This window comes from Perissodus microlepis, chromosome 15 (genome assembly GCF_051167445.1).
Source record: "Perissodus microlepis isolate ML-2025 ecotype Zambia chromosome 15, ASM5116744v1, whole genome shotgun sequence".
NCBI lineage: Eukaryota > Metazoa > Chordata > Actinopteri > Cichliformes > Cichlidae > Perissodus > Perissodus microlepis.
In genome coordinates this window covers 20,015,551-20,036,863 of record NC_140475.1, presented here as the reverse complement: position 1 = coordinate 20,036,863, position 21,313 = coordinate 20,015,551, and the positions used below count along the sequence as shown (strand labels likewise).

General features: G+C 42.5%; 1 protein-coding gene across 17 annotated transcripts in view; it reads right to left on the bottom strand.

Moving 5' to 3' along the window:
• Positions 1 to 21,313, bottom strand: part of afdna (afadin, adherens junction formation factor a) — a 113,730-nt gene that overhangs the window by 1,541 nt on the left and 90,876 nt on the right. For 6 of the 17 annotated variants that reach the window (XM_084954004.1, XM_084954005.1, XM_084954009.1 and 3 more), the window contains 12 exons: positions 20,487 to 20,605; positions 18,969 to 19,169; positions 17,845 to 17,936; positions 17,450 to 17,650; positions 16,798 to 16,936; positions 15,818 to 16,217; positions 14,962 to 15,206; positions 14,661 to 14,875; positions 13,866 to 14,045; positions 11,988 to 12,026; positions 9,590 to 9,724; positions 5,150 to 5,249 (listed from right to left, as the gene is read on the bottom strand). In XM_084954004.1, the coding sequence (XP_084810130.1) occupies positions 5,150 to 5,249; positions 9,590 to 9,724; positions 11,988 to 12,026; positions 13,866 to 14,045; positions 14,661 to 14,875; positions 14,962 to 15,206; positions 15,818 to 16,217; positions 16,798 to 16,936; positions 17,450 to 17,650; positions 17,845 to 17,936; positions 18,969 to 19,169; positions 20,487 to 20,605 (2,066 nt within the window). Of the gene's footprint in view, positions 1 to 4,705; positions 5,250 to 9,589; positions 9,725 to 11,987; positions 12,027 to 13,865; positions 14,046 to 14,660; positions 14,876 to 14,961; positions 15,207 to 15,817; positions 16,218 to 16,797; positions 16,937 to 17,449; positions 17,651 to 17,844; positions 17,937 to 18,968; positions 19,170 to 20,486; positions 20,606 to 21,313 lie in introns of all 17 variants that reach the window. The other 11 variants (XM_084954010.1, XM_084954015.1, XM_084954014.1 and 8 more) reach the window with 6 other exon arrangements.

The following is a 21,313-nucleotide window of genomic DNA, read 5'->3' as shown; positions in this document are numbered from 1 at the left end:
GTCCGAACCAATTCTGTTACTATCTAAATCCAGCAGTGCTTAAACTCGGCGTATCTTCAGAAAAATGAAGAAGGGCTCCCAAAGAAGCCAGGTGAACAAACATGAAGAGGGTGACCGCGACCTTTAACCCCAAGTGAGACGTTAGTCAGTTGTTTTACGCATTCCTGTGTCTTTCCAAACTGTAGCAACATCAACAGCTTAACGAAGGTAAAGCTTCGTAAAACCATCGCAGGATCCTATGAGCCAGGAGTCTGAGGCTTGTTTCCAGCACACAAAAATACAAGTTCCTTCCTGCTGGCTATAGAAGTGTTAATGGTTTACTTTCAATAAAGACCAAAACCGACAGTGCTGATATTAAAGCTTTTGAACTTTCTCTTTTATTTGCTTGTTTACTTCCCTTTGGTTGTTAAAAATGACCATTGCTCACTTCAGCTCCAAAACACAAAGATCCCGGGCACAGTTTGATCACTGACACCCAATTACATCTTCTCTGGCCAACACGGCTGCATTGGAGCTGGACAGGAAGAAAAACAGGCTTCTAATTCTGACTAAGGCTCTTTTTTTAAACACATCGGCCCAGATGTGTTAGAGCTTGCTGGCCACTTTCAGACTGGATGCTGGTGCAGATTCCTGCTTCCTTCCTGAAGCTGTTTGCAGATCTACTGCCTCCAACTGGTGACCAACCCAGAGTTTGGTTTGTTTCTTTTTATAGAGTTAGTCAAGTCTGCTACCACGTAGAGGGCAAAATATGGGATTTTTTAACCATTTATCTATTAATTTTACCAAATCATAATTAACCAGAAGTAATGACCAAAAGAGATACGTCCGCTACTGAAAAGTGGCGGACGTATCTCCCTAGCTACCTTCATTTGAGTAACTATTTGCTGTTTCGAGAAATACCTGCAAAGTGCTCTCTGGTTGGAACCCAGTGGTCCAAACGCGTATTAATCCACCACTGAAAATAGTCCCCAATGGATGAACCATTTACAGCTTTTCCTGTAACATGTGCTGAAATAACTAAAGAACCCAGATACTTACAAAAGTATCCCGTATGACAGTGCCTGGCTGTTTTGTTTTCCCTTTTATAAATTGAGTATAAATTAGGAATTGTCTCAAACCAATTGCCTGTTCAAAATAGCCGACATGGTTTTGTTTTTCTTCTTTTTTTTTTAAAGACATTTACAAGAATACAGAATCATTTAAAAAAAGGCCCAGAAAGGCTGCTCTTTTCTGTTTTTAGCTGATAAAATGTTTCATTTCACTTGCTAAAACCAGCAAGCAGGAACTTGGAGAAATGTGGGATGATAAAACCTGGCAGACTCTCTTCGTGGCTCAGTATTTGGCACGTCATGCTAAGAGGAAACACTGGATCCACATGGTAAAGAGGATTTCTTCTCTTGTGTTCTGTGTACTGGTGAGGATAGTGGATGAATCTCACTCAGGAAAAACCCACGAGTTAGACATTAAACATCCAGTCCCAACTCTACTTGGCTGCCTTTTCAAAGAGCACAACTGCAGTCTAGATGGATGTAAGGTTTCGTGTTTCAGGATGCAAATCAAAGGTTGGTACAGTTCAGACGCAGACACAGTGATGGGGTGTGAACCCCGATAGATTCATCCAGCTGGCAGCACCCCGGCTTTTTACTTTGGGTTTTATGGAGCCAAAAGCAAGAGGGGGTGGGGGATCTGAAGTATAGTCTGGGACAGGATCAAACCGGGTCCCACTTCAGCCCACATAAATACAAACTGGCAGAGAACAAAGCAACCACAGAGAAACAAGCCTCGTTCAAGGCCAGAAACATTCCTCTGTGCAGCCAAAAGAGATGAAAATTATACTTCTGGCACTACAATAGAAAATTCTTCACATTCACATGAAAAAAGTCATCCACTGGCCTGTGATTGATTCTCAAAGGTTATGAATGTTTTTCTTTTACTCTGGCTCTGTTATCTTGGAGGCCAAAGGACGGCCGTTTAAATTGCTGTTTTGTTTCCCGGCTCTGGTACACATCTTTCTGTTTGAGCATCGCTCACTGTGGATAACTGAACTCGTCCTTCCTCTGCAGCTTTCTCCGGTTCGTGCACCTTTGAGGCAAACTGGCATCTGTATTGTTTTTCCTGTGGTTTCAATCTTGATTACACAAAAATACCTCTAACCCAAGAAGAGGCCACACTTTATTAAAGTGAGATTCAAACCTCTAGGAGCTGCCAGCTGATCAAATAACACACATCAAATACAGTTTCATATTGGCAGGGAAGCTGGAGACTCAGGTGCTGTTCATTCACCTGAACCTGCCGCAAAGCCCTGTGGGAGTTGTAATAAGGTTTTAGTAAATAAAGCCGCAGCGTTAGACAGCACTGAAGCTACAGCAGAGACACAGACTGACAGGCGAGATGACAGAAATTAAACAAAAGCTGATACGAGGAGGGAAAATTAGGCACTTCTGGGACAGCAAATTAAGAGAGAGTCCAAAACAGAGACACGCAAAGTGGGGAAGAGCAGCAAAGAATAAATAAGGAAATAAATACAGACTGCAGCCTGGTGGAAGCTATGCACAGGCAGTAAAAAGCAATAGAAATCAAGCCGGTTACTGGGGTGAGCTGCTGGCAGCCAAAGTGCACTGTTTGCTGTGTGTTTGTGCACAATGTGTTTGACTGTGAGGTGAAACGTGCAGATTTTACTCCCGAGGGAGGGGGGAGGGGGTGTCTGGGTGAGGTAGGTTGTTGGGGGTGGGGGGTGTTAGTGGGATGATTTTGTTTAATTTAAGTGAGATTGCAGCACAGAATTCCCATGAGGTCCTGGATGTGTTTTGATCTTTAATATAAGCAGCAGTGGCGATGGAGGTGGTTTTGTGTTAAAGGTGCAGGCGGCCTCCTGGACCTCAGGTGCTGCTGAAACTCAGACTGTGCTGCAGTCAAAGCTCTGTTTGTCTATGGATGTTCAAACTGCTCAAATTGACAGCATCACAAAGGGATCGTTATGTCTAATCATCACCGAGTCATCTGTCTTTTTTCAGGCCAACACAATGCCTAGTTTAGGTACTTAATAGATTTTTGGGAACCTTACTTTATGAAAAAAATACTAACAGAAGATGCTAAAAACCTGATGAATCTGTGATACCAAACTCACTTACTACCACATATGTACTGGGGTCAAAACCTCAATTTATCAGTTGTAGTTTTTTTTTGACTGAGCTGCTTTTTACATGTGACAAGAAAAAAAATCCACTTTAGTCCCCAATTTAGTTTCTTTTTTTTTTATTTTGGGGACTTTTTTGTTCCTTTAAACTAAAAGAGGATCAAAAACCTCATGGGTTCCTGTTCCATCAGGAGCAGAGAAGCTCTCCCTAAATCTTACCTTGCTTTGTTTTTTCTCTTCAACTCTAAACTGGATCATCATTTACAAAACAATCATCTTTTATTAAGTAAATCTAATAACTGACCCATAAAGTCATTAGGGAATTGCTTAGCGAGGTCATCTTCTCAGGCTAGCTTCCAAGCTGGCTTGTTTACTTGCCGCCTGCTGGTCATTAGAAAGAATGCGTGTTTAAGGCTCAGCAGGTTTCACATTTCCATCGCGGAGCCCTGCGTTTATCTTTTATACGAGCTCTATCAAAGGGATACGGAAGAAATAAAATTCTGGGTGAAATTTTTGTGGGAACACAAAACTTCCAAACAGCTCGATCTCTTTCAAACAATGAAGAAGAGATGCCTATCTTGAAATAATATCTGACATGGATAAATCCACATTTGGACTGCGTTAAAGACTATTTTAACCTCTCGATAAAAAAAGCGGCAGACTGATCATGAACCTCTAGAATTTATGACGCTCCGTCAGTATGGTCTGAGTAGACTGAGCTATAGAGAAGGAAAACGAGCCGTTTAAACAGACACAGACAAAGAGGAGCTCTTTCACTCAACACACTGCTGCCGTGTGCAGTTTTTGCATGTTTATGAAATGATTCTGCTCAATTGAGTGATTGATGGGTGTGAAAAGCCAATGGTGTGTCTCCTTCCCTTTAAAGCCAACACCGCTAAGCAGAGCCACGGGGCAGGACAGGGGGGGTGGGGAAGACAGGCAGGCAGGCAGGCAGACTGACGGCTGGCCTTTACCCCCGCCCCCCCAACCCAAATTCCCAAGCAGCAACCAACCAGACACAAAGGAGGCGGCGAGCGACAACACCAACAGTACTATGATTGGCTCTGATGGGTCTCAATCTGCAGCAAAAAGTGGTGGCGTGATTATCGATTGCTTTTTTCTGTTCACTAGTGCTGATCGAAGGGGGAGGGGAGGGTGATTGGAGGAAGATGAGGACGGAGGGCGGGGGAAAAAAATTACTGGGGGACAAGAGGTGTTCAAATAAACCTACAATGAAAAATATGAAACAAACAGAACCTGATTTGCTTGAGGAGGAAGAGAGAGAGGGGGGGGGCAAATTTCCACATATAAAAACTAACACAGTGATGAATCGACGACAAAAAAAAAGGAAAAAACAAATAAATTTGGACAAACATGTAAGAGAGGAAAAAAAGTAGACGGTGGAAGTGAAAGGGCACGACACCTCTCTACTGAAAACAAGATAAACCAAGAAGAAAGTAGCACTAAACCATAAAGGAGTGGGTAGAAAATGAAGATGAGTGAGTGAGAGGGAGGGGCGGGCGCTTTACAGGGCGCTGTGGCGAGCCTGACTCCTCTCTCCAGTTCTACCTTTATAGCCTCCTGGGGGCATGGAGCTCGGTTTGGCAGGAAGGGGGGGGGCTGTACTGTTGGAGTTGTTGACTGGCGGCTGGAATGAGCCAGACAGGAAGATGCCGTCAGAAAGAGGGCGGGGCTTGCGCGCAGTGGGCGGCGGCTGAGGCTTGCTGTGATTAGGCGAGGCGGTGGCCGGGAGGTCGCCGTACGACTTCCGGGTCGCCGACAGCTTCACCTGACCTGATTGGCCGCCGCCGCCACTCCCTGCTTTGGTGGAGTCCTCCTCGTCTTCGTCATCGCCCGTGTAGGTGACAAACTTGGCGGTGTAGAGCATGTCGGGGGAGGTGACCTGGGTTTTGAGGTAGGAGGTGTTTCTCTGTGGTGGGGGTGGGGGGGTGTTAGTAGGGTTTTGGGGGGAGAGGGGTTGGTAATCCCGTGGAAGCGGGGGCCGATACAGACCGGCCGGCTCGTCAGGCGTCAGCAGCTTTCTCTCCGCCTCCTCGTGCTGCCGGCGCCGCTCGGCCTCCAGGCGAGCGTAGTACTCCTCCTCCTGTCTCCTCTAGGGGAGGGACAACCTGTTAGTAAGCGCCGCTCTCAATGGCTCACACCTAACACTAATCAGCTACGTGGGAAACTACTCAACGAGCTGCACTACTCTGCTTCTGCACAAGCAGCGCTCCACCAGTCTGATGAGACTCCCACCCAAACTCCAACTGAACCTGAACTACAGCCGCATGTAAGATCTGCAAAGTGCGCCAAAACTAAACCGTACCAGCAGGTCAGGGGCATCGTTTCATAAGGTCTTCCAGCTGCATCTTAATGAATGACTCAGAAATACTGATGACATGTTTGAGGTGTAACAATTCTGAATCCGAGAACAAAAATGAAGCATCCCTGACTTAAGATCATCCACGGGACGAAAGAACTGGAAAATCAATAGAAAAAAAAGTGGCTCAAAAGTGGAAGTATGAGCTAAACTGATATTAAGAAGTGGGGGCTCAGTTGCATAAAGGTACTGCCTCACACTTCAGTGCGTCCTCTGGGATTTAAAAAAGTTTTATTAATAAACAACTATAACATTTATTTTCTCCTGTGTTTCTTATTAAAACAAATACACAAAAAAATACCTTAAATTTTAAGTCATATAAACCTGCTTTGTGGTGCAAAGCAGACAAAATCACAAGCAAAAAACTCGACCAGCTGAGAACGTTTTAAGATTTACACTAATAAAAGTTTCAAATGGAAAAAGCTTTTTTTCCTCCATTTGTTTTATATAATTTATAAATCAGAGTAAGCAGCTCTCCAAGTTATCTACATGTAAACTTTTTAGGCTGCAAATGGGAGGAGTAATTAATAATCAAGCACAATTTCCCTTCAAGCATAAACAGGATAATTTGAGGTATGTTAAAAAAAAAAAAAAAAAAAAAAAAAAAAATGGTTGCAAGCTGTGAAAACAGTCCAGACGCAGCTGCTCTGGAAAGAAGCATCTGATTACTGCTTTCATGAATGATTCATGTGTTTATTATTCATTTAAAATCTATTTAACTTGATTGAAATAACTCAAAGTTTATGAAATGATACATAATTTCAGTTATTCAAATGTGAGGAAGCGTTTCCTCAGAGGCGAAAGTGGAATATTTTAAATTCCTGCTTTTTCTGAAAAAATTGCAAACCTACACATTTGAGGAGCTGGGTAACTCAAAAATAAAAAGCATTAATTAACTAATAAGCTACTTTTTCAGTACTGATGTCAACAATCCATCCAAAAGGGAACGATTAACTTCATCTTTAAAATGTTATGATTAATGTGCTCTCAGTTTTAGGAACATAACCACATCTGCTTTCCCTTCCTACAGCTATTTCACAAAGCCAGCTTTTCTTTTCTTTTTTTTTTCTTTTTTTTTTTTTTTTTTAAATCATCTTATTAGGTTTCAGAAAGATAAAAAAATAAAATAAAATCAGGGACCAACTTCAAGGCTGATGCCCCTGAGCTGGTCTCAATTCTGCTGGTTTCCTGTGTCTGTGAATGTACACTGATGCAGCTCGGCGGTCCTGAACGTCACGCCTGATGCATGTGTTGCTCCACATCACTGCGAAAATCTAATCTCGTGTTTTTTTTTAATGCTGTCCATCAACCAAACCTGGGAAATCTCCAACTGGTCTATGAAATCCGCTAACTTGACACAACGCTAAAAGAATCCAGCTTACCGCCGTCTCCTCTTTCCTCATCACTCTGTTTGTGTATGTGTGCTGGGTGTCCATGTGTGCTCGGTTTTCTGTGTGGCCCGGGTTTGTATTTTATGGTTTGTGGGTAGGTTTTTAAGTTTCCAGCCCACCCTGTCTCCAGTGGCTGAGCTCCAATATCTACACTAGGGGGTGGGAGGCCTGTGATGAAGCTTCACTGGTGAATGTGTTTAGATTTTGAGGTTTGGAGCGTGACCAGCCGCTCCGGGGTCACTCAATCTGGATGCTTCTTGTATCAGATTATCTTCACATTTTTTGGTCCGTTTCATGTGTTGAAGGCCTGCCGGGAGGAGGCTGAGGGGAGGGCTGAGTGTAGTTGTGATTGTACATGTCTTCAGAGAGACCATGCGCTGCTGTGGGTGTATCCGAGCCGCTATGGCCGGGTTCAGCCAGCCCAGTGGGAATCTGAAGAAACTGGGAGGGATTAGTGGATGTGTGGGGTTTGAATGAGTGAGTGGCTGGGTTTCTGAATATGTACAGTAATGATGGCTGAGGGCGGGTATGAGGCAGGTGGGCCGACAGACCTCTGCGGTGCGTGTGTGTGTGTGTGCATGATGTGGGTATAAAGCATGTGGTTTTCGGGAAAAGTTGGAGGAGGGTGGGCAGCATTCCCCTAAACATAGTTTCCAAAGCAATGCTGGATGAAATGACAACAAAAAATAAAATTAAAAACCTCACAAAAAATAAATGAATCAAAACTGCTTCCCCAAAATAACTGAAACTTCCTGACGCACACTGACGATAACAACAACATGATGGGAGTCCCATGCTTCAGGTGGGTGGAGGCACGTAACATGACACAGCAACACATCACATAGGGTGGGGGGGTGCACAGGATGAGGACATGCAACTGGACAATTTCATAATAAACATCAGAGCAATCATAACAGCCTGAAAACAGTTTATTTATCTTAGAAACACCTAAATATTCTCCTAATTAACATTTAATCAAATCCCTGAGATTTCTGGGATGCCTAAAGTTGAAACTGAACGGTAAAAATCTGAATAAATATGCATGTTATTTTTAAACAACCAGTGGTCTTATGGGTGGTTTGCAGCTCACAGGACAAATGGACCGCGCTAACGGTATCACAGTGAAATCAGCGGGCACGACACAAAGATAAAAAAAACAATGAGCATGTTTGATTAAACACGCACGACACATGTGGGTGGGTGAATGCTGCACCAAACCACTGGTCATTTAAAAATACAGCACATGTATTACATTTCATCTCTCATATTAACCTGAGTTACTAAGTGACATTGAAGCCTAAGCCAACAAAGGCATGAAAGTAAAAGCTTTGGGAAGTTTTCAGACTCATTCATCTGCTGCACATTTTACCATTACAGTGAAGCTTTAGTTTAAAAAGAAGCAAAGGTGCTTTTTTGACAATTAATCCCACATTAAGTGTCCCATCTTGTCATCCATTCATTCGTTGCTTTTTTTTTTTTCTTGTATGTTCACGTATTACTAGTACTCTGAGACAGAGCTCACCTCACACTCTCGCTAACCCTGACCGCCAGTGAGAGGAAGCCCTTGTCCGCCGCTTGAATCCACGATCTCATTCTTTCAATCACTACCCGGAGCTCGTGGCGGCAGGTGAGGGTTGCGAAATGACAGCTGCATTTCTCGCTCTGCTCTCTATTTCCCACAACAGCTTAAGTAACTAAAAATCTCTTGCTTACAGAGGAAAACAGTTTGCTAAAGGCCCACCAAACTGAGGCTAGATACAAAGGATTAATATATAAATAACTATAGTTTAACTATAGTAGGACTGATAAAATCCTATTATCTGCAATTTTAATTGCATTTATTAGACAGTTAAGCGTGCACCAGATAAAAGGGTCTGAATTCTTCCAAAGCATCTTCACATTCAGGGGTTAGACCGATATGATGGGTTGGTATAGTTTAAAATCTCTCTGAAATCAAGGTGTGAATATAAAACGTAATTTATTTTTACCAAAGTGCAGGCTAAATATGCAAACAAACTGAATTATAAACACAGTGGCCACATTTTAGCTTACATCGACAAGCTAGAGGAAAACGACATGCAACACTTTCAAATTAAAAGCCTTTTTCAGTAGGACTAAAAATGTTGTCCTTTGCATCATCTGTGCTGTAAACACTTATCTGGTATCAGGGGAAACAGTTTGCCAGTATGTCTAAAAGTTTAGCACCTTTAAGTATAAACCAACAATCTGAATTAAAATTACATTAAATCTTATCAAATGCCAATATTTTGGTTCTTAACGGGAATTTTTGATGTTTAATGAGGATTTTTAAGGACCTTCTTTCTCCTATCATGCTAATAGCTCCTTGTTAGCATCACGTACTTTGGTTTTATTGTGTATTAGCAGCTGGCTGTTGCACCCTAACAGGGAAAAATATTTTTAAGACAAGAGAAAGCTGCATAATTTTGTAGATTTGGATATAATGTAATTACTGTTCAAATATCGGTCCAACCCCCGTGTGTGTGTGTGTGTGTGTGTGTGTGTGTGTGTGTGTGTGTGTGTGTGTGTGTGTGTGTGTGTGTGTGTGTGTACCTAATCTGTGCTACACCTGAAGCTCTGACTCAGTAATACTTTAATAAAGGCACAAAGCATTCATTTTAATCAGGTCAGAACTCCAGCGGTTTCAAGGACAGACACACCGACCTTCTCCTCGGCCTCCCGCTTGGCTCTCTCCTCCTCCCTCCACCTCCTCTCCTCCTCCTGCTTCGCCCGCTCCTCTGCCTCCCGCTTACGAATCTCCTCCAGCTGCTGCTTACGCCGCCGCTCCTCGTCCTGCAACTGGTCACACACACCCGCAGGGAACATGCCGCAAGGCACGCATGCAAATGAGGAAAGAAATTAGTACGCGTGTCATTCACAGACACATAATCTGAGCACATTTTCTTTTGGATTTGTTCGACTGCACTAATATGTTTGTGTACAAATGTGAGGTAGAACTGTATTTGTCTCACAGGACTGCTCCTGGGGAGAGGAGCTGTGTGCACTGCAAACACACAGCACAGGCAGAAAGAAACAGACACGCACGCGCACACTGCTAAACATGCACACACCTACATGCAGCGACAACGACAACAGCAGCAGCAGTAACAACAACCGGAAAAGGGCAGAGCGAAAAGCAAAGACAGCCCCTCCTTTGGCTACTTAAGGTGTACTTGATTTAGTTTACAGATCATTAAATGTCCCACTGAGCAGTAGAGGAATAATAAATCAAGCGTACCTGAAGTAACTGCAAGCTTAATGGGCTGCAGCAGAAATATTCCGAAAATCATCCTGACATAAACCAAGTGCAGCATGGCGACAAACGAAACAAACACACCCATTCTAGGGCTGGATGGTGGTTAAAGGGTCAGTTCAACCAAACGTTCGCGGTGGTGTCTGTCCACAAAGAAGCTCCAATAAGGCTCCCTGTTTTCTCCTTTTCTAAATCTTATGCAGGATATATTGTTTTGCTTGAGTGAATTTTATATATTTTTAATTTCTTACAATTACTATTTTGGCTACACTTTTCTTTGTCTTTATATTTCCATATATTTACATAAAAAAAAGAATCATTTGACAAAAAAAAAAAAAAAAAAAAAAAAAATTGTATTTACACTGTAAAGGTTTTCCAGCAGATTTGAAGGCAATGAGGTCTTCCTTCTTTATTTTTGTTATTTGTTAATATTTGCCACTATTGCATTAGGGTAAATATGGTAACTACATCATTCTAGGTCATGAATGCTATGACCCTGGTTAAATAAAACTAAATCTGTCTATCAATCATTTAACCACAAAGTGATGTTCTGAAGCTGTAGTGTCTAAAAATGTCTGGAACCTGCGATATTGATAATTGCCAGTAGGGGGCAAGGCCTTTCTTGCAAAAACAATTGTATAGAAGTCTACGAGAAACTGACCCTACTTTTGTTTCTTCTTTTACCCAATTAAACACTTTCCTGAGGAGTTTGTGGTCTCAATCATTAGTCTTAATGCTTGATTAGTACAAAATGTGTTTATTTTGTAAACTAGGATCTAGTTTTAGAGTAAAAACTCTTGTTGTTAGCTTATTAGTTCTAACTCCATGTCCAAATATGAGTTGGACATGGAGTGTTTTTAAGCAAAAATGATGATCTAAAGCACAGGTGTTGAACTCCAGGCCTCAAGGGCCGGTGTCCTGCAGGTTTTTGATGTGTCCTTGATCCATCACAGCTGATTTAAATGGCTAAATGACCTCCTCAACATGTCTGGAAGTTCTCCAGAGGCCTGGTAATGAACTAATCATTTGATTCAGGTGTGTTGACCCAGGGTGAGATCTAAAACCTGCAGGACACCGGCCCTCGAGGCCTGGAGTTCGACTCTCCTAAAGGTTTCAAAATTGTACTTCACAAACTAATGGATCTGAGTCTCTGGGTGAACAAGTCCATCTCTTACGTACATTTAATCAAGTAATGCAAGAATTAGCTAATCTAATAACTTGGTTGAACAGACCCAATACAGAGAAGACAAAGAGGCTCAGCAGGTCACACACAAATGGATGGATGGGTAGACAGACGGATGGATTCATGACCACCACGACAACATGATGTGGCCCTTCGCAGGCAGCGCAGGGGGCTCGCAGGACTGTCATGCATTGGTCTCGACCCGGATGCCCCCCATGATGCATTCAGCCATGCAGGCGCCACCTCAATATGTACTCAAAACATCACTGCTGAAACGAATCACACCAACCGCAGCTCTGCTAATCTGAAAGCATGGACAGGTTTGGTTTGCAGTTATCAAACACCAATATTTAAGCAGCAGCTTCGTTCACCGTCCCCCAGCAGGTGTTTTGAGTTGACAAAGAGATGGACAGCTTCCCCAGCCAAACAACATCAAGCATCCCAGGACCAACTGCTCGTTAGCTAATCATGGCCCAGTCCCGTCTACCACCACGACCCCCGATGAAACGACAACAGCAAGCCCAGATGGGTAGGGAGAGACACGGGCAGGTGGGAAGCCCAGACAGGAAACAGGAAGTGATGTAAGGGCAGGGAGAAGATACTCGTCATTAACAGGATGAACATACCAAGTCTAGAACAGAGATAGCTGGGACAGCAGTCTGCTGCTGAAGAGGAAGAAGAAGAAGAGAATAGAGAGTGAGAGAGGGAGGGGAGATAGTTGGAGGAGGAAATACCCAAATACTGAAAAGGAAGGTGTAGAGGAGTTAAGACTAGATTAGAAAAGGAAGGAGGAACTAAAGAGTAAAACAGAGATAAGAGAAGAGCAGGGGAGGACATAGAATAAAGTGAAAACATTGTTTGGTCTTATTACTCTGTTGATGAGAAGCTTTTAAATCTAAAAACTACAGAGCTACATCTTTAACGTTGAGCTCATCGTCCCATATTTTTCTCTTCAACTTTATCAATGAAGCTTTGGTAAAGTAAAATAGTCCAAGAAGTTTTTACTTCGTAGAGAAAGTTGTAATTTTGTGGTATTATCCATTTACTGTAAGCTGACTAAATGTCCACTTTTAGTCATAAAGACCTAAATAAACTAGACCCTGTTTACACTTGGCTTAAAAATACATTATGAACAATCTAACACAGGTGTAAATGACCACCGAGGAGCACTATCAAACCTTACTGGTGGTCTGGGACCCATTTCAGAACATGCCTGTGGTAGTGTACATACTAATGCACACGTGGGGAAAAAAGTCAAACAAATCTGACTCAAACAACCACAAAGAGGCACAATTATCCTAAATCAGCAATAACTCCTTACTGCAGTGATGCACATTAGATGACTGGACAGCATTTAAATGGATTATTTTATGTTAGTAATACTGTCACAATAACTTCTAACCACGTTATCCAATGTTTTACCTTTTGCGTACTTTATCCAGTTCAGTATCGGCCCTTGGGAACAGTACTCACAGACAGTAAAAAAGATTGACCAACCACTGTGAACAGCTGGAAACACCTGCACATTTCTATTAGTGTCTGAAATATTTTTCTGGTGTATATGAGCCTAAATTCCCTTCCTAAGCAGCCAAAAGTCCCCGATTTTAAAACCAAGTGTATACCAGTCTTCAAGATGAATAAAGTAGTTCAACAAAGAAAAAGAACACAGCAAACCAAAGACATAAAAAAATAAAATAATTCACACAGTCAACCAAACTCTGAGATTCATCCACAGCTAAAGACACCCACGTTCCGCATCCTAAAATATCCAGTCAAAGTCTGGCAAAAGTCAGGTACAAAACAGTTACCTTCACTACAGAGCTACTGGGAGGAACACATAGCAGATCTACACACGACCCGGATGAATGCACAACTGATGTGTCTGAAAGGAAACCTAGAAAAGCACTTTCCTCCTGAGGTTTCAACACACACTCAGGCTCGTGCTGGATGACTCGGTGAATTCAAACACCCAGCATCATCTTCACCTTAAAAATACTGGATATTTGATATCCATTGTAGTGCAAGACCTGTGTTTAAATAATCAAAAGGCTGCACATGTGCAGCGTTTGTTCAAATAAAAGTCACATCCACGAGATGTAAAAGCAGCTTTAACGACGCTGCTGCCGCCTGCCCTCCCATCCACCCCTCCAGCCAATCAGATTTAAGCAGCTCAGCATGGCAAAGCGATGACAGAAGCATGTTGCAGATGCACATTGCAGGACATTCATAGTGGGAGCCATTTTCCCTTCTAGCATTTGAAAGGCGGTTCTGTTTTCCCCCCCATCAGCCCAATTTCCTGCGGCTCGCCCTGAACTCTGAGCTGATGGGTAGTAACGCTCGAAAAACAGAAGTCAGAAAGTTTGATTTCTGCCAAAGCAGCCTTTGCACATGATACGATTTCGACTCCCTCCTTTTCTTTTTGTTAAGAAAAAAAAGCACCTTCCTTACTTCCTTCAAATGAAGAACTCATTTTTCCCCCTCAGTCATTTCCTTCCATTTCTTACCCTGGCTCTCTTCTCGGCCTCCAGCCTCTGCATGATCATCACGGTGTCCACGTCTTCATCATCCTCCTCATCCTCCTCGTCGTCACTCTGCTTGGACTCCTGCAGTCGTTTCTGGAACTGCCACTCCAGCATCAATTTCCTGAGGCGGTCGTTTTCTTCCGCTGTTCGCTCGGGCTTTGCCTGCAAAACAAAATGATGTTTAGAAACCGAAGTCGTCTTACCGGAATAAGCCACAAGGTCATCTAAGTATACCTGATATCCAACAGTACAGTATTCATCAGTCTTTGGAGCATTTGTCAATCTGAAAGGTGTTACAGTATACTGTAGGATGGGCATCACAAAGATTTCAGACGCACAATCAGAACGGGGCACCGGCCAGTAGCTTTTACAGAAATCCAGCTTTATGTATTTGGTTAAACCCTGCTCTATCCACGCATAGATGCAGGAGTGGAAAGAGTGTAAGATATATTACCTCTCTAATAATCATATCTTTTACACTTTTGTGTGATACAGCATTTACACCCTGCACCTACCACTTGATATCAATATCTGGTAAACCATTTCTAACAATATCTGACCTAATTACTTTCTTTTGAATGATCTTAACTGGTTTTTACTATTAAATATTTCCTACTTGAGGCAAGAAGATAAAATAACAGTTTGCATAGCAGTTTTGGTCATACTCTTCCACAATATCCTCATAATGTCAAGTCGATCACATTAATTCTGCTACTTCCTTCTAAAACATGACCTCTGATTTCAAATCACTCATCCCACTGTTGTGAACAAAAGTACCTGCAGCTCCTGGATTTCCTTGTCCAGCAGATCCACGATGTGAAGCTGCTGCTGTTTTTCGGCCTTCTCTCGGGCATCTCTCTTCCAAGGATCTGGAGACAGACTGTCGCTGGACGTGAGCTCCTCCTTGCTGATGGTGATGTACTGCAGGTCTCGCCTCTCGATGGTTCGCGGCTGCTGCTGTGGAAGCAGCTCCCTGATCACTGTGTCCATGCCTGCAGGCATGTTGAATACTAGTTATTACAGAGACAAGACTGGTTTATTTGTTTAAACAAGAAGCAACTAATAAATTTCTTGTTACCAGCAGGGTTGGAGGCACTAGCAGGAGGAGGTACAGCAGACCGCGGCAGACTGGCCAGCTTCTCTGGTCTGGGTGGAGGAGGCTGAGGCTGTGGGGGGTGGTAAGGCTGAGGTGGAGCCATGGAGGCCACAGAGGGCTGGTGGTGAGGAGGAGGCATGGCTCCTCCGTTGTGAGGCTGGACGGGCATGACAGGGTTGGCCCGGATCTGACCCAACTTCCTCTCCTGCTCCCTCCTCTTCCTCTCCCTGGAAATGCATCAATATCATCGTCATTAATACTCAAAATCAGATGCATAAGTGTAGCAGTATGACATCACCTTGTTTTTTTAATTGAAAAATGGGAATCCTGTACTAATACGTTTTTGCTTTTAGAGAAAGTGCCATTTAAAAGGGTGACTTGGCCAAGGTGTTAAAATGCAACAAGCATAAACAAAAGGCAGAATATAGATTATTATATATAAACAAACACTAATGCATTCCTCGTTTAAGATCATATTTAGTTTAGATCTTTCTGCAAAGTATTCCACATTCAAGGTTCTGTACAACGAGAGCACATTAAGACAAAACCACCTACTGAAGCGTTGTTGGTAACTAGACAGAAGGGTGCAGAGTTCATTTACTCCAAATGTAAAGAAGTGCAGCGTATGCTGATGATGTAGCGATCTCTGTATCAGCAAAGACTAAACAACACGTTGAAGAGTTACATACATTACTTTATTTGCATTTTATTTTTAAAGCATAAATGCTTGTCTATATCTTCCCTCAGAAATAATAAATAGCAAGCCGGATATAGCAAAAAAAGCATCTTTGTTATTTACTAACATTTCAATAAACAAAACAAAACAAAACAAGCCCACCTCTCTTCCTCAAGCCGAGCCTTCTCCTTCTCATACCAGCGCTGCTGCTCCTCTCTCTTCTTGCGGTCAGCAGCTTGCTGAGCCGTTACTGGGTTGATAGCAGCTGGAGGGGGCGGAAGCGGTAGGTCCGGCTGTGGGTCGTAGGGTTCGGGGTAAGCTGCTGGAGGTGGAGGTGGAGGAGGGGGCAGGTCAGACCGAGACGGCTGCTGTGCCGAATGCGGCGGCACGGCGTGAGGGGCGTTGGGCGTCTTCCATCTGCCCGGGCCGGTCTTCTGGTTTTGGGTCTTGTTCGAAGAAGAGGAGGACGCGGAGAAGTTGAGATGCTCCTGGCTTGATGTTGATGACTCCAGGGAGGAGGACACCTGCGGCTGTGGAGCCCAGTGGTCGGGCCCTACCAGACCTGCAGACACAAAGAAACACATGGTCACCTGCTTGACCAGGGACACCAACCGCACAGTGGTTTCTAAGCCTTTAAACCTCCATGAAAAAAAAAAGTACCAGTACCTCTGAACCCTCTTAGCCTAAAAAGGAATTTTATCACTAATGTTGGCACAATACTTTAGTACTAATCAGCTTTCTGAAGAAAGATGGAGGCTTGGTGATGGTAAAACTACAGAGTTTTTTTCCTGGGCATCTGCAGTCAAAAACATCAGATTTTTATATTTATTTTTAAAGTGAAATAACTTACAACTTAGTTATTATTATTTATTTTTTTTGTTTTCATCTGATGAATGTCAGAAATGACAGCATGTCTGATTTGCTATGCTTTTGCAAATTATCTTTGCTCTGGTCCTTGAATTTAATATCATGATTTGTGTGTTTTTATGTAATCATGAAGGATAATCAACTTTTAAGGGACATTTGGATGCTGACAGCCTTTAAGCTGCTGTATAATCTGGTAGTGAACACACTAACAGGTGCTGCGGTCCTTTTTATGTCATCCTCTCTGATCCGATCTGAAGTCAGGTTTTCCTTTTTACCTCCAGGTGGACCTCTCTGGTATTCGAGATCTCTGTGTGGGTAGTCCAGGTCCCGGTGCTGGTAGTGTGGCTGCATTCGCTCATCTGGCCTCATGCCTCCTGGTGGTGGATACAAGTCCTCCTGAGAGTGATTAATCCGCTGCAAAGCAATCAAAACATTAAATATTAGATGAGGAAAAGTATGCGTTATAAAAGGAGAGAGGAGGTGGTGGTTGGAAACACAAATAATCAATATCACCTCAATCAGCTACTTATTACATTCCCAAGTTTACCTTAGAGGTTATTATGTAGGCTCTAGTTTGTCTGTTTTATTATGTTATCTTAAATTGTATTTCTAATGTTTAAATATGTTTTTCAATCCTGTGACACTTTTTAAGCCTTTGCATATACAGATATAACCACGGTGACTCATAGGAGATGGAACAAACGATGCTTAAAACTGGGAGGGCGAAGATGAGAGGAGCTCACAGCCAGAAAAGGATGGAGAAGGAGATGATGATGTCATCAAGCTGATGTCTTCAAACTTTTCTGTGTCACCAAAATGTGATTTGGAAAAACACATTGATGAAAACTTTCCTAATCTTTTTGGGTCTCATAGAGCGTTGTAACGCCCAGAAAAACAGTATCTGAAAAGTATCTCAAGCTTCTGTACCTGCATGCTGTTGTTGTGGATGTTATCACCCATGGGGAGGCGATCTCTGTCCTCCATACCCTGCCAGTGTGGTGGGGGCCCCTGCTGCCCTGGTCCCACCACCCGATCCTGGCTCTTGGAGGCTGGGATGGTGAAGTACTCCCTGGGATATGTCTGAGTTGGGATGGGGTAGGCCTCTGGGCGGGGAGGGGAGGGCTCATCCTGAGGAACAAAAAACAAGCGTGTGAAAAAAACAAAATATTTTGAGATGGTTTTCCAGGAATAAACAAGACTAAGCCATAAACCTGATAAATGATTTCTCATCTCTGCTCAACATACCGAGTGTGCTCAAATGTTGTGTCACTCTGCTGTTACATTTCCCATAAGGGTAAGGATTCAGTCTGATGGTTACTTACGTCTGCACACAGGTTCCCGGTGGAGACAGAGGTGATCTTGGTGCCAGGTCCTCCGGGGTACACTGATTTGTTTGCAGGACTCTGGCTCTGATCTGAAGCAGAGGCAGGAGAAACCGTTGCTTTAGTGCAGTAACAAAAAAACAAAAAGTCTCAGCAATACACAATTACTGAGGAACAGAAGAATGAAAATGGTTGCTGAAAATATTTTCTTTTCTTCTGAAAATAAATATTTTTCCAGCAGCAGGAAAACTGGCTGCCACTGTGTTTCTAAATCAGGGTGGAGTAGCTACAGAATAACATGAGGGTGGTTTTATTTTTTTTTTCCTATTTCCTTTACTGCCCACACCAAACGTTGTTGACCAGCGATGGCTCAATGGATCAATTGTTTTATTATTTTTTTTGCATTATAAGTGAACTATGAATGATTTTATGCTCTCCTCTTAACTGATTGAGCCATTTGGTTTCGGTTTCATATTTTAATTTATGGTACTGACCTTTTGCCCTTTAGACTACTTTGTTACAGATATTTTACATGCTGTAAAAGGAAATTCCCAGCTTGTAGCATAAATTACATATAATTTGTTGGGATGTGAAATACCATGAAAGGAAGATTTCAAACATAGTAAAGAACAATGATTTGTTTTAATATACTTCATCTGTTTGAACTGTATTAAAGCTTAAAGTTATGTATTATTAGTGATGTGGCTGCTTTGAGTGACAGGTGGGTGCGACACTGTGCACTTGGCTTTACCTGCAACAATTCAAGCCAAGTTTTAAATGTGCTATATAAATAAAACTGACTTTATTAGGTATCCGTGTACACATGGAAAGTTTGCTATCGTTGATAATTTAGCAGCCCAAGCTCTTAACCAAATATGACCATATCCGATTCCAAAACAGACAACACTGTGACAGCAAACATGGCCAACTAAAGGCTTTAAAACAATGCGCGACATCACAGTGGGTACATCCTTCTTAAATATACAGTCTGTAAACCAAATAAGTAGGAATGGTTTCATTATTTTGTGCAGAACTAAAGTTAAAGTTCACCTTATATTTGTGGCGGCACAACAGGAATTATTAAAATGACACTATAATAAATAATTAATAAGCAGCTTTCTTACTGGCTACGTTGGGGCTGGAGCGGTGGTCGGCTCGGTTCTTCAGGAGCCGGTCTTCTCCGCTCATCTTCTTTGGCTCGGGGTAAGAGTCCCAACCGGGCTGCGGGCTCTCTGGAGAGCCGTTCTGCACAGAGCTGTTGTACAGCTCGAAGCCTTCACTCTTTGGTCGCATTTTCCCGTTCTTCTCACGGCCTCGGTCTGACGCTGGAGGTGAAAGAAGAAACAGGAGCAGAGGAAAACAGTTAAAAAGAAAAAAAAAGTGAATCTGTGTGTTGCTGCAGTTTGTCAGCCTTTGTTCTAGTCGAGCTTGTGTTTTCACCTCTTTGGAGTCGTTTGTTGTCTCAGACCATTTTAAACACACATCAAAGTGCTGATCTCCTGCTGGGGCGTCTGTAATTGTGACTGAAGCTAATTTAAAGGCATTTAAGTGTGTTTTAAACATAGGTTCATATAAAATCCATACAGCACAGCTACCAATTTGTTTCTTCTTCTGGCTTCACGCCATCGTTCTGTGAGAATCTATACTCCTGCTCAGCTTGTCCAGTTTCCTGTAACTAAAGACCGTCCTTCGACGTCTGCTTGTTAAACATCTCTGTCAGCGGTGCAAGAGTCTGCGGTTGAGGGAATTTGGGAGAAACTTTGGGAGAATTTGGGCCTTTATCGTCATCGTGGACCACAGACTGGCCCGGCCAGAACGCTTCCTTAATGAATCTGGGGTCACCGCTCAAGCAGACAAAGACCAGCGCAGAGCCAGACAACCCTGTAAACTCTGCCATGCATGTGTGTCTGCACACACACACACAGCTGGCTCTGGCCACAAGCTCTCATTATATCCTCCAGTCTGCTAGCAGGATTTTTACTGTGCTGCAGAGAAGACAAGGACACACTGTCTGGACAAGCCTGCTTCTTTTCCATCATCCACAACACCAAATTACTGGCACACCCTTCAGTGGGACTAACAATAGTTCATTCATTAACACTTTTAAATACTTTAGAGAGCCGTGTTTGTGGCTGTTTTTAAATGCCTCTGAGGGTTGTTGATTGAGTTAATGAATTGTAACAGAGGTAGAAAAATGGCTTCATTATTTTTAAAACTCCTAATGATTTTATTCATTTTATTGCTGTTCATTTGTGTCTTACTACCAATTCTTTAAAAAAAAAAAAAAAAAGAGAAGAAAACAACCTTTGTATCTATTCAGAAAATAAGATTTTTTTCTGAATAGATACAAATATTACATTTATACCAAAATTAGAGAAAAATCAGCATGTGTGTGGAAAGGTTGAACCCAAGACAAGTTTTTACATCTATCTGTATAAATAATGGCTGAAATAATTGAAGACAACTAACCAGAATTCAAAATGAATTCTCAGTTGATTTAATATTTGATTAATAAGCCATCAAAGTTATCAATAAGTCACAAAGATTTCCACAAATCATCAGCGCTTCCAAAATTACATCCAGAACCTTACACCAGAACTTTTAGTCATGAATAAAATCCTGCTTCTTGTGTGTGCGCTCACCTCTTGCCATCATTGGGCTCGGCTGGTTGAGGAGGGTGGCCAGTCCGTGGTAAATGGCTCCCTGCTTGGCGACTTCCAGAGTGACGACTGAGCCCGTCCTCGTCATCAGCTCTGCCGCCCTGAACAAGAGGGGGGAGCACACATTAGAGAGGGACACACTGAGCCAAGTTGCTTTGCAGCCCCTCCACAGCCCCACTCTTTGGGACAAACTTAGCCCAGTGTGGAGTCGCAGTTGTGGCTGTCTAAGGGTTTCATAATTAAAAAATAGGGTAGAAAAACAACACTACAACATTTTAGGCAAACAGGAATTTATAATCTGCATCTGTGGCGATCCATACCACAATCAGATGAATTAAGATGTATACATACATTTAAATTATTTAAATTTAACTGACTGTTTTTTCATAGACAAACTTCAACTGTGTGACTTGTGATTATGTTTAATTTGGCTTATTTAGTGGCAGTTTATCAGGTGGTCACATGTTTAGGAGCGGCAACCTTGATTACCAATATTAGGTACCTGTTCACGTGGGAAGCGCAGCTGTAGTTTTGGTTTATGATCACCTTTTATGCTGATCGCTGTTTGTTTTTTGGATTACTTTAAACACTTCAGGGATTTAAAGCATGTCAGACAAGAAGACCTGACCTGTGTCTCTTTAGTTTGTTACTGAAGTTGCTATGGTGCGGTTTCCTTGTATCCACGTGATAAATATAATCTGAATGTATTGTACTAACTTAAGGCATGGTGTTCTTTCTAAAGTAAGAAACATGTCTCAGGCATTTTGGTTATGTAAGGCAAAGCGGTTAAGATATGACACATATAGAAA